Here is a 14,404-nt window from a genome sequence, read left to right as displayed (position 1 = left end):
GAATATAATATAATATAATTTACAACACTGTATTCTATTGCCACCTTAATTTTGTAAGAGGACAGAATTGTAAGCATGTGTAGCAAAATTACCATTGGGGCAATTCTGATGATTTGTCTATACTTCGTTATGTTTACTGGCTGTGTGCTTAAATGTGGGATTACATGATCACTGGCCCCCCACCTCCCCGTATTTTTTACGTTCATCACTTAAAATCCAGAAAATTTCTTGGCACAGGAAAGAAAGAGGCATTTGGGTTAACGTTCTTAAAAAATCACGTCAGTTTTTGATCATTTCAACTACGATGAATCCTTAAAAAATTATGAACTCTTGGGCAGATGTGGAAAGCTTGTCAGTTTCCCACCCAGAGGTTATTTAGAAGCTTTAAGTGCACTTTTAACACCACTTATCCCATCCAGGAATTCAGTACCCATAACCATTCCACTTTCTTTTTTAGTCTGTTAGAACTATTGTAGTAAACACTGAAATGGACAGACAACGAAGATAGGTTTCAGAAGTGCCCAGCAAAAAGTGTTTTTTTTTTTTTTTTTTTTTTTTAACTGAAACAATGGTACCTTCATGATGTAAGATATGGGAGATTACATTTGATAACTAACCCTGTATGAGAAATTGACTTGGCACAAAATGAAGCTCTAAGTAACAACCAACATCTTTATCATACTAACCACATCAAGAATCGAGGTAATTCATGAAAATTCTAGGGTGAATGGCTTCTGGAACAAGTCTTAAAAAGCTTCTGGAACAAGTCTTAAAAAGCATCTAAGTATTGAAAACTTTAAAGTATCATTTCTTTTCACAAACACTTATTTTCCATTTCTTGTCGTAATTTATATAATCATCATCATAATAATAATTTTCATCACTTAGACTTCTAAAATCTGAAGACTTAAAAAGGTGGCATTTTTATAAATTATCTTGACAAATGATATGAGTACTTGCACCAATTTGCACTTAAAACTAGTCCTATTTTAAGTGTGTTTAAATTGGCATAATAACAAAATGGTCATTATGAAAACACTTTTAGTTTATTTCAAATTTAATTTTGTACATAATTCACTTCCAATTTTAATACCTCAAAACATCAAACTGTTGTCTAATCATCAGATAGGATCCTGTTTATTGCACTTCCATCAGCACAAATGTAAATAAATGGTAAAATACGCAGTTACCATTGTGTGTAGTTTGATTAGTTGAACTCCATCTTAATGCATGCCCACATTCAACATACATTTATTAAACACACTGGAGTGCTTTGCCATTTTTAAATACTGAATTATTTCTTCATTTTTACATATAAATAATGCAATGGTAAAAGTTATTTTCTGTTTGGCAGAAGTGTTTGAATTAGAACATGCTGAAACTGAAAATATTCCGCACATGTATGTCCTTGTTGCACAGAGAAACAGAACATCCTAATTTGAATGCAGTAGTTTCAAGAAGCAAAGCACACATTAAAAGTGTCCTAATAATTCAGTATGACTTGTTTGTCAGAAATTCAATGACAACACAGTTTTGCTCTTCTGCATGTGGATGGCATAATATTTTGCATCTCTCATTCATTTACATTATGCATGGAGAAAAATATCAGCTAAACGTAACATTTACAGACATAACAGATGCATTAATTACAATTTACATATTCCATTGAGATACAATCTTTCACTTATCTGATTGATGCAACAGTATTAAAACTTCAGTTTTGCCTTTGAAAGAGAGAGATACAAAACTGTTAATTTCAATGCTTTCTTTGAACACCTAAAGGAAAATACTTTTATATTATAAACCTATAAAATGTTTGCTATGAGCCAAGAAAAAGACTGAAATTGGCATGTAGTTATAAGACACCATTTTCTCACAGATAGAACTGGGCAAGAAAGCTGGCACTTTGAAGTTGTCATGTGCCCACTTAAAAACATTAACAACAACCAGAGAAAAAATATTTTATTTGATTATTGCAATTTTAAGGTGAAACCAGATAAATTAATACAAGTAATATATTTAGATTTGTTATTTGTTTTAAGAAAGGGTACAAGATCTTTCTTGTTACAAAATTGTACTGTTTCACATACATATATATATATATTGCACTTTACACAAATGCATTAGTCATGAGCTGTACAAGAAAGAAAATTTAAAATTTTCTTTACGTAATTGCTTCCATCAAATAGTTATTGGTAGGGTATATTCTCCAGGCCACATAACAGATCTTTAAACCCGTCTTCACTGTTATGTACACGAGTCACATCATCAATTTGATTCAGGCCCACAATGTCATAAAATTTACATTAACACTTTTTCACCTAAAACTATCAAGTAATTAGCACAGTATACAGAACATCTTTTGGTGGTTGCATATTTCCCCCCCATTTCTCATTTTCTGTATCCGTTAACATTACCAGGTGATGTTTTCCGTGGCCCATTGCGAAGAGCTTCTGCATACGACATGTCCAGTTGCTTCAGTTTAACAACACCTTCATACGCTGGGCTTGGAAACTGTTGCTGTGGTTCCCACGACTTATCATATGCTGCATATCGACTGCTGTTATTGCTGTGATGTCTGGGGCTATCACTGCGATACCACGTACGTGTCTGCTGCTGCTGCTGCTGCTGCTGCTGCTGCCTGTTCCTACCAGAGTTCGACGCTCTGCCGCTGTAGTTGAGACCACTAGCCCCAACTGGTGAAGTCTCCACTGCAACATTCATGCGTTTCATTGGTGAATTTTTTCTCTTTCCCTTCTTTTTCACTGCAATACCTACTGATAAGTATTCTATTTGTTCTGACTTTGGTGGAAGCGGTCTCAGAACAAGTCCACTGTTAGAACTTTCAGCACTTGTGCCAGTATTCTCTGAAGAGCTAGCTTTCTCTGGTTCACTTGGTTGAGATTCCATCCTCTTAGTGTTAGGCTGTCTCTGTCTGGGCATAGTTTTAGTTTCTTTCTTACACTCCTCTTTGGTGGCAAACTCTAGAGGTGCTTCTTCCTTAGCTGGAGTTGCAGGTGGCACTTTGGGAAGAGCCTCGCGAGTTGGTGTTGCATCGTCCAGACGTGGCAGCTGTTCGCCTTCTCCTTTTTCTTCAGCTGCACGCTTTAACACTGCAAATATTTCTCTGAACAGTTGGCGATATTCTGGAGTTTTCCTAAAGCGACTCTCAACAGGACTAGCATCATCATAAATACTAAATCGGCAGTCTTCTCCATCAGCAATTGAACACAAATAAGAACCTGCTGGTAACCCAGAAAGTTCTGTTTGTGTTGACTTATTGCTAGTTTCATCAGAAAATCCAGATGAAGAAGTTTCAGCTTCTGAAAAGTCTGTAGGTGTTGCAGATGACGTCTTCCCCGCTCTCCGACGATTGGGCTGCTGTTTCTCTCCAGACACTTGGTTGCCATTCTGCTGCGGTACTTCTGGCAGTGCCTCTTGGTCACTTTCTGTATCTTTTATGTTGTGGAAGCTGTTGAAATCTCCTGACATCTGCAATTCCTCTTGTAGCGATAACTGGTTGCTCGGAGGCGATGGTGGTGCATGACGACGAGGCTGGCGTTGCATTTCCAGAAGAGCTGCATACCTTGCTTCCAACTCCTTGTATGGGTTGTCATCCTGTAATAATATTTTCAGAATAAGTGAAAGTCCTGCCAACTGAAGGAGTTTTGAATCACATTCAACTTTAAATATAATTTGAAGACTTGAATCATAACTCATTTCTAATACAATAAAAAAACCAAAAGGGATTTAAAATTAATGACAATGGAAGATGTAAGTACATTACTGATTTCACTCTAAAAATTTTGTCAGGCAGTTACTAAAAATCACACAAATGAAGCAGGCCACATACAGTTGTGCAAACACTTTTTAAATTTTTAGTGGCTTATGTGTTAGTCACTTTTAGTGAAACAAAATTCTTACAAAAATTACACAACTTAATTCAACTTGGCTACCAATCATTAACAGGTAACTACTGAACATGCAGTCTTCCGTTAGCTGTTTAATAATACTTACCAGTACAGTGAACTCATAAAATTGATGAATCTTAAAATAGCAAGAGGAGTTCGTTTCTTTCCGACTGGTTTAACCAAAGTAGGAGAAAAAGTTTCAATAAATAATTCTAAGTTAATCACGTAGGTAGTGAGCAGGAGACGTTTCTAACATCCAGCCCTTAGTAAGGAGGTAGTTAAAAAATAAGTAATTAATGTGGAGACCAAGCACAAATTTGAACTGTGAAAGACATGATGAGCCAACCAACTGCAGTCACAATTTGACTGCATAGGCAATTAATGAGCTAGTAAATTTGGTAGGAAAATTTGCTCCATAAACTAATTTTTCCCACAATTCGTAACCAAGCAATTTGTTGGCAAGGAAATGACTACAGGATGAGAAAGTCCATATAATTTTCAGATTTCTGCAGATCAGTTTAGTGAAATAGTTCCGAGATAGTGAGTTCGCTCAAAAGGAAGTCAGTGACCATTAAATTCAAAACTTCTCTGCTGCCACGCACCCACACAAAGACATCTTTTACCTATGGGGTTGCTTGTCTGCTGCCATCACAGAACGACACTGTCACCTGCCACTCTACGCAAAAAGTCGCAGGAGGGTCACTGCTGTCTGGTCAAATTGGCTTCAAGGAACTACTTTTTACCAATAGAGTATCTCTGCAGTATCTCCATCAAGAAAATAAAACCTAGGAACACATGCTGCAAAGCTCACTCTGAAGCAGTATCTAGTCACAGGCAGTCAGTTTTTGGTACATCATGAAGTCTGACATAAATCTACCACCACCTTAGTTGCAACTTGCGCCAGAATCCATTGTCCTCAAAAGTAGTCACACGTGCACGGAAACCTCATGATAGGAATTTGGTTGCCTCTCTAGAAGATACATGATACGTCAGCACTCAACTGTAACCCACTTTGTTTATGTTTGATACTGCAAGCAGCGAACTGCCAGCTCATCCATGCTTTTGTGGTAAACAATGTGCTCATGCAGCTGTGCCCTCATTCTGCTCGCTGTTATTCTCATGGCTCAACAACTGCTTGCTTATTTCCTTCAGATTGGTTCTCTTGACACAACTAGTAATTTTCCCTAATGGCTGGGACAACATTCACCATTATTTTCTTGTGTGGCTCATACATTCTTTTCCTGGTGGCTAGCTTTTTTGTGCCAATGGTAGTTACATATTATGAAGGATTCCTCGTGCTTTTTCATGTGGTTTTTGTCAATGCATGGATTTTAACTTCAATTTTAACACTTGTTATTCTTCTTCAGCCTTTCTATTTATCTCTAAGAAACCCAGACAAGCCATCATTGCAATACCTTCTGTAAGTTGTAAGCTCTGATCTGAAGCAGGCAAGTTTTTGAGGTAATCCATAATTTGTCTATAAAATTTTGATCGTAGATAGGAATTAACTATCATTTTTCCATTTTAATTAAATTCCTCCCCCCCATGAACCATGGACCTTGCCGTTGGTGGGGAGGCTTGCGTGGCTCAACGATACAGATAGCCGTACCGTAGGTGCAACCACAACGGAAGGTTATCTGTTGAGAGGCCAGACAAACGTGTGGTTCCTGAAGAGGGGCAGCAGCCTTTTCAGTAGTTGCAGGGGCAACAGTCTGGATGATGGACTGATCTGGCCTTGTAACACTAACCAAAGCGGCCTTGCTGTTGTGGTACTGCGAACGGCTGGAAGCAAGGGGAAACTACAGCCGTAATTTTTCCCAAAGGCATGCAGCTTTACTGTATGATTAAATGATGATGGCGTCCTCTTGGGTAAAATATTCTGGAGATAAAATAGTCGCCCATTCGTATCTCCGGGCGGGGACTACTCAAGAGGACGTCGTTATCAGGAGAAAGAAAACTGGCTTTCTAGGATCGGAGCGTGGAATGTCAGATCCCTTAATCGGGCAGGTAGGTTAGAAAATTTAAAAATGGAAATGGATAGGTTAAAGTTAGATATAGTGGGAATTAGTGAAGTTCGCTGGCAGGAGGAACAAGACTTTTGGTCAGGTGAATACAGGGTTATAAATACAAAATAAAATAGGGGTAATGCACGAGTAGGTTTAATAATGAATAAAAAAATAAGAGTGCGAGTTAGCTACTACCAACAGCATAGTGAACGCATTATTGTGGCCAAGATAGACACGAAGCCCACGCCTACTACAGTAGTACAAGTTTATATGCCAACTAGCTCTTCAGATGATGAAATTGATGAAATGTATGATGAGATAAAAGAAATTATTCAGGTAGTGAAGGAAGACGAAAATTTAATAGTCCTGGGTGACTGGAATTCGAGAGTAGGAAAAGGGAGAGAAGGAAACATAGTGGGTGAATATGGATTGGGGGAGAGAAGTGAAAGAGGAAGCCGTCTGGCAGAATTTTGCACAGAGCATAACTTAATCATAGCTAACACTTGGTTCAAGAATCATAAAAGAAGGTTGTATACATGGAAGAATCCTGGAGATACTAGAAGGTATCAGATAGATTATATAGTGGTAAGACAGAGATTTAGGAACCAGGTTTTAAATTGTAAGACATTTCCAGGGTCAGATGTGGACTCAGACCACAATCTATTGGTTATGAACTGTAGATTAAAACTGAAGAAATTGCAAAAAGGTGGGAATTTAAGGAGATGGGACCTGAATAAACTGAAAGAACCAGAGGTTGTACAGAGTTTCAGGGACAGTGTAAGGGAACAATTGACAGGAATGGAGGAAAGAAATACAGTAGAAGACGAATGGGCAGCTCTGAGGGATGAAGTAGTGAAGGCAGCAGAGGATCAAGTAGGTAAAAAGACAAGGGGTAGTAGAAATCCTTGGGTAACAGAAGAAATATTGAATTTAATTGATGAAAGGAGAAAATATAAAAATGCAGTAAATGAAGCAGGCAAAAAGGAATACAAACGTCTCAAAAATGCGATCGACAGGAAGTGCAAAATGGCTAAGCAGGCATAGCTAGAGGACAAATGTAAGGATGTAGAGGCTTATCTCACTAGGGGTAAGATAGATACTGCCTACAGGAAAATTAAAGAGACCTTTAGAGGAAAGAGAACCACTTGTATGAATATCAAGAGCTCAGATGGAAACCCAGTTCTAAGCAAAGAAGGGAAAGCAGAAAGGTGGAAGGAGTATATAGAGGGTCTATACAAGGGCGATGTACTTGAGGACAATATTATGGAAATGGAAGAGGATGTAGATGAAGATGAAGATTAAATGGGAGATACGAAACTGCGTGAAGAGTTTGACAGAGCACTGAAAGACCTGAGTCGAAACAAAGCCCCAGGAGTAGACAACATTCATTAGAACTACTGACGGCCTTGGGAGAGCCAGTCCTGACAAAACTCTACCATCTGGTGAGCAAGATGTACGAGACAGGCGAAATACCCTCTGACTTCAAGAAGAATATAATAATTCCAATCCCAAAGAAAGCAGGTGTTGACAGATGTGAAAATTACCGAACTATCAGTTTAATAAGTCACAGCTGCAAAATACTAACGCGAATTCTTTACAGACGAATGGAAAAACTGGTAGAAGTCGACTTCAGCGAAGATCAGGTTGGATTCCGCAGAAATGTTGGAACACGTGAGGCAATACTGACCTTACGACTTATCTTAGAAGAAAGATTAAGGAAAGGCAAACCTATGTTTCTAGCATTTGTAGACTTAGAGAAAGCTTTTGACAATGTTGACTGGAATACTCTCTTTCAAATTCTAAAGACGGCAGGGGTAAAATACAGGGAGCAAAAGACTATTTACAATTTGTACAGAAACCATATGGCAGTTATAAGAGTCGAGGGGCATGAAAGGGAAACAGCGGTTGGGACGGGAGTGAGACAGGGTTGTAGCCTCTCCCCAATGTTATTCAATCTGTATATTGAGCAAGCAGTAAAGGAAACAAAAGAAAAATTTGTAGTAGGTATTAAAACCCAGGGAGAAGAAATAAAAAACTTTGAGGTTCACTGATGACATTGTAATTCTGTCATAGACAGCAAAGGACTTGGAAGAGCAGTTGAACGGAATGGATAGTGTCTTGAAAGGAGGATATAAGATGGACATGAACAAAAGTAAAACTAGGATAATGGAATGTAGTCGAATTAAGTCGGGTGATGTTGAGGGAATTAGATTAGGAAATGAGACACTTAAAGTAGTGAAGGAGTTTTGCTATTTGGAGAGCAAAATAACTGATGATGGTCGAAGTAGAGAGGATATAAAATGTAGACTGGCAATGGCAAAGACAGCGTTTCTGAAGAAGAGAAATTTGTTAACATCGAGTATAGATTTAAGTGTCAGGAAGTCGTTTCTGAAAGTATTTGTATGGAGTGTAGCCATGTATGGAAGTGGAACATGGACAATAAATAGTTTGGACAAGAAAAGAATAGAAGCTTTCGAAATGTGGTGCTACAGAAAAATGTTGAAGATAAGGTGGGTAGATCACATAACTAATGAGGAGGTATTGAATAGGATTGGGGAGAAGTTTGTGGCACAACTTGACTAGAAGAAGGGATCGGTTGGTAGGACATGTCCTGAGGCATCATCAAGGGATCACAAATTTAGTATTGGAGGGCAGCGTGGAGGGTAAAAATCGTAGAGGGAGACCAAGAGATGAATACACTAAGCAGATTCAGAAGGATGTAGGTTGCAGTAGGTACTGGGAGATGAAGGACCTTGCACAGGATAGAGTAGCATGGAGAGCTGCATCAAACCAGTCTCAGGACTGAAGACCGCAACAACAACAACAACAACAACAACAACAACAATTAAATTTGTCCTACACAGTAACAGTAACCCCTTTTTCATATTAACCTTGTCATGAGTGGTGAAGAAGAAACACAATATACTTCTCTGGGGCTTTACGGGCCAGGTACATATAATAGTTCAAGGTGTTTATACAACAGCACATTTTTTGACTAAGCATTTAAATCTATTGTCTTAAAAAAGATTCAATAATAAATCACCTGCATTGAGCCAATACATTTATGACTGAGGCACACTTTAAGGAGAAAAAGATGGTCTCATCCATTACTGATCACAAATACACTTACTGAGGACACAAAATACTTGTGGATGGATTTCTTTCTTTAAAACTCTATTACAGGGATTAATTTTGTCAAATATGAGTTATTTTAGAACATCATTTACAATTAAGTACAAACTGATCATGTTAACTAACAAATTTCCAGATATCCAAATCATGTTGTGCGGTGCCAGAACTGCCAACACCACCTTCCCTGGATACCTGGAAATTTATATCTCACACTGAGTAAAACACAAAATGTCAATGTGTATCACCAGGATACTTAAATTTGTTACCATTATTTTTAGCCCACTACCGTCAGCATGAAACCAAACCACACACATCCAAACACTTCAAGCTAAATCTACCGCTGAACGTACCTACAACTGATGTAACTTTTTGGACAATTTACAATGTAGTAATGGAAATAGACAATTGTTCTTGAAATAGTACCAGAGCCCAAGTAAGGCAGAGAACAGTGTTTGATCAGACCACATGCAAGCCAAGAGACGCCACAGTAGTGCGGGTAACTTACATCCTTCCTGAGAACACAAGATACCAGTTTTCAGTAGTCTAAGTTCTAAAAACTAAATACAGCATGATACCTTAAACATTACTTATATTACATTATAATGCTTTTTTAAGTCCCTAGTTTCACAGGAAGCTTAACACTCACATCGGACATGTCACAGTGGGTCATATGAATAAAAATGATAACATTCTCCAGAGTAGATACACAGAGCAAGAGTACATTCTCAGATAAAGTTCTCAGTTTCCTATGTATAAAAACTACAAAGCATAATCTCTGATCCGGGAGTATTTTCTCACTACCTCTCCTTCTTATTGAGTAAGTTCGGAGCAAAGAGATTAAAATCTGACCTCTTCGGTTCTCAGTTTGTTGCGTTAGAGTGTGTGTGTGTGTGTGTGTGTGTGTGTGTGTGTGTGTGTGTGTGTGTGTGTGTGTGTGTGTGTGTGTGTGTTACTAAAAGCTTTTCTTACATTATTTCTGTGCCGAAATGGAGGATTCCGAATTTAGCCTTCGTGAATATTATAGAAGATTATCCAGCTATCATCAGCAAATCACCAAATCTCAGGCTGCAAGAAGGGAGAAGGCAGATAGTATTAAGGAAATATAACACCGACACTAGGTTAGTTTTGGAAAAAAAATTTCAGACAGGCAGATTATGAAAAACTGCAGAATATGAATTCACACATTGAGTCCAAGACAGATGTAAATAAGATGGGCAACATTAAGATTGGGAACAGATATTTTTGCAGTTTTTAGACAGAGATGACTGCAACCCAACTATCCATCAGAATTTGTGGTAAGTCCCATACTTTTTTTTTGTATGTGCTTAATGTTTCCAAATTGTGAATCAGAAAAATATGTATTTTTAACGTGCAAAAATGAAGCAATGTTTGGTAAAATTCATCTGACATTTGACCACTTCTCTGTTAATTGGACAAACCCCTCCCATTTCTGCATAAACCTGCTTGCTATGTATACTAACTATAAACTGAATCATTACACACATTACTATTACTTGTTTTATTTTTATTAGGAGCTTGTGCAATAGGTGGTGTACCTCTGCTGTTATCTCTTCTCCAGTGAGTAGTTCGGAGGTAGTTGATACCGATTACACATTCTTCGAACCACAATCAGTTTTGCAGCAATCACAAATTGTCACAGCAGACGATACTGATCTAATGGCTCCACAAGTTGTTATACCTGCTCAATCGCGTGTTTTGGAGCATGAGATGGGGTCAAAACGGCGGAGCTTGAGCATGGAAAATGATGAGACAATGAATTTGTCCAACTGAGAGCTGCAAAGGCTGGTGTTACTGTACTAATTAGATATCCTGAAGAGAAATCAGCAGAAATTGATGCATCAAGAACAAGTTAAACAATAGAATGAATTGTGTAATGCGATAGTACAGCACTGATTTTTATTAATAAAGACAGGTTTTCTTAAGTGAATGTTTGTTTACACTTCTAATTTACCAAATTCCATATCCTCTTAAAGAAATAATTCAGTACAAATTTCTTTTCATTGAAACAATAAGAGTAACATAACCCAATTTGAAATGTTAAAAAAATGTATGCACTTATTTACTGTTGTGTCAGGCAAATAGGTTCACTACATCCTTTAAACAATTTTTCGTAAAGTGGAACGAAAGGAGTAACTTGCTCCTATTTTAAATGTTGCAGGTTAGACAGTTTGTACAGTTATTTACTGTGGTATCTGAAAATTCTGTTCCAGTTTGAATTGTTACATTTTAAACAACTTTTGTTGTAAGTAATATCAATGATAGAGAATGAAGAAAAACACTAAACTGTATTTTATTATGTAATATCAGAGCACTGATTTTTATTTTTATCAGGAAAAAAATTATTGTAATTAAAAAAGTACACAAATTAGGTTTAATTATGCATTGTTTTGACCGACACCCATACACTACAGTTGATGTACTACATTAAAAATTTCCCATCTCCTATTTGTTCCACGTACACATAGGTTTGGTGCTTCCTCTTCTCCCAATACTGGAAGATTGTTATCATCACTAGGTGCTTCAAAATCCTCATCCCCTATATGTTTTGCTACATTGTACAAAACAAAACAAGCTATTATCGTACTGGGGATTTTTGTTGGGGGCAGGCCTTATTATATTTTGCAGCATCTTTTTACCTGTCCAAAGCACTGTTCGATCATCACCTTTTCCCTTGAATAAAGTCTGTTTTACGCCCTCTCATTAGGTGTTTCAGGATTTTGAAATGATGTCATTAACCACGGTGCAATGCCATATCCTTCGTCTCCTAAAATTAAGGCATTGCAGTGGTTCTCTCATAACATACGGCACACATCTAAGTTTCTGCATATCCTAGCATCATGTATAGACCCAGGCCATGAACCATCAACACTCAAACATTTGACTCTAATCACACTTGCCTGCACATTTATAGATGGAAAGCCCTTTCAATTAATGTATTCGTCTCCATGTGCAGGTTACATTACAGGTAAGTGTGTGCAGTCTAGGGTCCCTTCTACACATGGAAACTTATATCTAGATTGCCATTTAACTTTAGCTGTTTCTAGTTTGTTAGTGTTTCTCAGAAATCTGATCCACAATGGTGCTTTTCTGTTAATCTGTTGCAGAATATATCAAACTTTTAGTGATACTGTTGTCTGGTGTTTTCCCAAGTCTTCTCCTACCCTGGATCTGCTAAATATAAAAAAAAATTTTCATTTTGCATCATTGGAAAGGGCGCCTCCTCCTCTTTCATGATTTTCAGGAAGAAAGTGATTCACCAGCCAAATAATGTTTCCACTGTTAAATCTATATGAACTTCTGTAGTTCCTTTGTACTACCTTTTTTTTTTTTTTGCCTTTTGAGAAAAATAAATTCGGCCATTTTCACAGAAACACTTGGTAACGCTTAACCACTACACAATTTACTCAGCTGTAAGTATGCTGTGGAACTCACTCACAAAAACAGAGAATGTTCTCTGTTTGTGAGAAACTTTTTCTGGTTTTATTCATATGAAATCAGAATATTCTTTGTTTTGAGCAACTTTCCCCACCCTTCAACCCACACTGAGAACATACTCAGGTGAAGTATGTTCTCAGACTCTCTTTATTCATGCCAACCAGAGAACTTTTTCTGAACGTCTGAGTAAAAAGTGTATTCTCCATTTTATTCACATGACCCATTGCCTCTAAGAAAGCATTTAATGGATCTCTATGTAAATTCATCTTCCATGCTTTCTTCTCCAGCACACATCCCAAAGGCAGAATTTCTTAATATTAGAATGTGCATGGTTTTACATTAGGTCATAATTTTAATATAGCACTGATGTACCCTTCACTGGCAGGTAGTAGTGTTATTAAGTGCTTCCTGATTATTAAGTTTCTACAACAGCCTGCTCAAGAAAAATATTATTTGTAAGTCTTAATATTATCTTATATATTAATCCCTGCAGTTATTTTGAGCTCTGCACATGATTAGGCCTTGGATGTGTTCATCTTAGGTTAAAATTAAACTTTTGATGTGTAGCTTGCACTACTTTAGAGAAGGCTACCATTTCCCAGTAGGTTTTATATTACCCCCAAGTAAAAATTCAAAGTTTAAAACTCTTCTATAATTTGGCTTACATTTAACTAGTATGTGGCAATTTTAACTAATTTATTACTAATATTGACAAACAATATTTCTAAATTTACGTTACTGTATCAGTCATACCTCTTAGTGTGAGGGGGAGGGGGAGGAGAGGAGGGAGGGGGAGTAGAGGGGGGAGTGGGAGGAGAGGTGGGAGGGGGAGGAGGAGGAGAGGTGGGAGGGGAGGAGGAGGAGAGGTGGGAGGGGAGGAGGAGGAGAGGTGGGAGGGGAGGAGGAGGAGAGGTGGGAGGGGAGGAGGAGGAGAGGTGGGAGGGGAGGAGGAGGAGAGGTGGGAGGGGAGGAGGAGGAGAGGTGGGAGGGGAGGAGGAGGAGAGGTGGGAGGGGAGGAGGAGGAGATGGGGGAGGGGAGGAGGAGGAGATGGGGGAGGGGAGGAGGAGGAGATGGGGGAGGGGAGGAGGAGGAGATGGGGGAGGGGAGGAGGAGGAGATGGGGGAGGGGAGGAGGAGGAGATGGGGGAGGGGAGGAGGAGGAGATGGGGGAGGGGAGGAGGAGGAGATGGGGGAGGGGAGGAGGAGGAGATGGGGGAGGGGGGAGGAGGAGGAGATGGGGGAGGGGGGAGGAGGAGGAGATGGGGGAGGGGGGAGGAGGAGGAGATGGGGGAGGGGGGAGGAGGAGATGGGGGAGGGGGAGGAGAGGTGGAGGGGGAGGAGAGGTGGAGGAGAGGTGGAGGGGGAGGAGAGGTGGAGGAGAGGTGGAGGGGGAGGAGAGGTGGAGGGGGAGGAGAGGTGGAGGGGGAGGAGAGGTGGAGGGGGAGGAGAGGTGGAGGAGAGGGGAGGGGGAGGAGGGGTAGGGGGAGGAGAGGAGGAGGGGGAGGAGAGGGGAGAGAGGGGGAGAGAGCGCACCTGTGTTGAAATTAATTAGATTTTTACCACTACAAACTGTAAGATGCATTACCTGTTATCAAAGACACATTATCAGTTACCAGTCTTAAAATTGAGGATCTCTGAACAACAATATAAATATTTGGAAATGAACAAATTACTTGCCTCTATGTGTAACATGACTGTGCTGCAGTAGGTTTCACTGGTTACAGAATTGCTGACACTTGTCACATCATCTTCCTCATTGTCCATGACTAGAGACAATTCATCCTGCCCACGTGTGTCAGTAAGACGAAGACACCTTCTGCAGAGCTGTCCCTGTCTGCTTGAAAAAGATTGAAACATATATTTGTGAAATTAATAATGGAAATACAACATCACAGCATG

At 39.1% G+C, this 14,404-nt stretch overlaps 1 protein-coding gene across 3 annotated transcripts in view; it reads right to left on the bottom strand.

Annotated features, from left to right (window-relative positions):
• Positions 1-1,027: 1,027 nt before the first annotated feature.
• Positions 1,028-14,404, bottom strand: part of LOC126261079 (cerebellar degeneration-related protein 2) — a 467,608-nt gene continuing 454,231 nt past the window's right edge. For all 3 annotated transcript variants that reach the window (XM_049958508.1, XM_049958509.1, XM_049958507.1), the window contains exons 7-8: positions 14,183-14,339; positions 1,028-3,618 (exon numbers count right to left, since the gene is read on the bottom strand). In XM_049958508.1, coding sequence (XP_049814465.1) covers positions 2,392-3,618; positions 14,183-14,339 — 1,384 coding nt within the window. In that variant the 3' untranslated portion in view covers positions 1,028-2,391. The remainder of the gene's footprint in view (positions 3,619-14,182; positions 14,340-14,404) is intronic.

This window comes from Schistocerca nitens, chromosome 1 (assembly GCF_023898315.1).
Source record: "Schistocerca nitens isolate TAMUIC-IGC-003100 chromosome 1, iqSchNite1.1, whole genome shotgun sequence".
Taxonomy (NCBI): domain Eukaryota; kingdom Metazoa; phylum Arthropoda; class Insecta; order Orthoptera; family Acrididae; genus Schistocerca; species Schistocerca nitens.
This window is presented reverse-complemented; position numbering and strand designations above follow the sequence as displayed.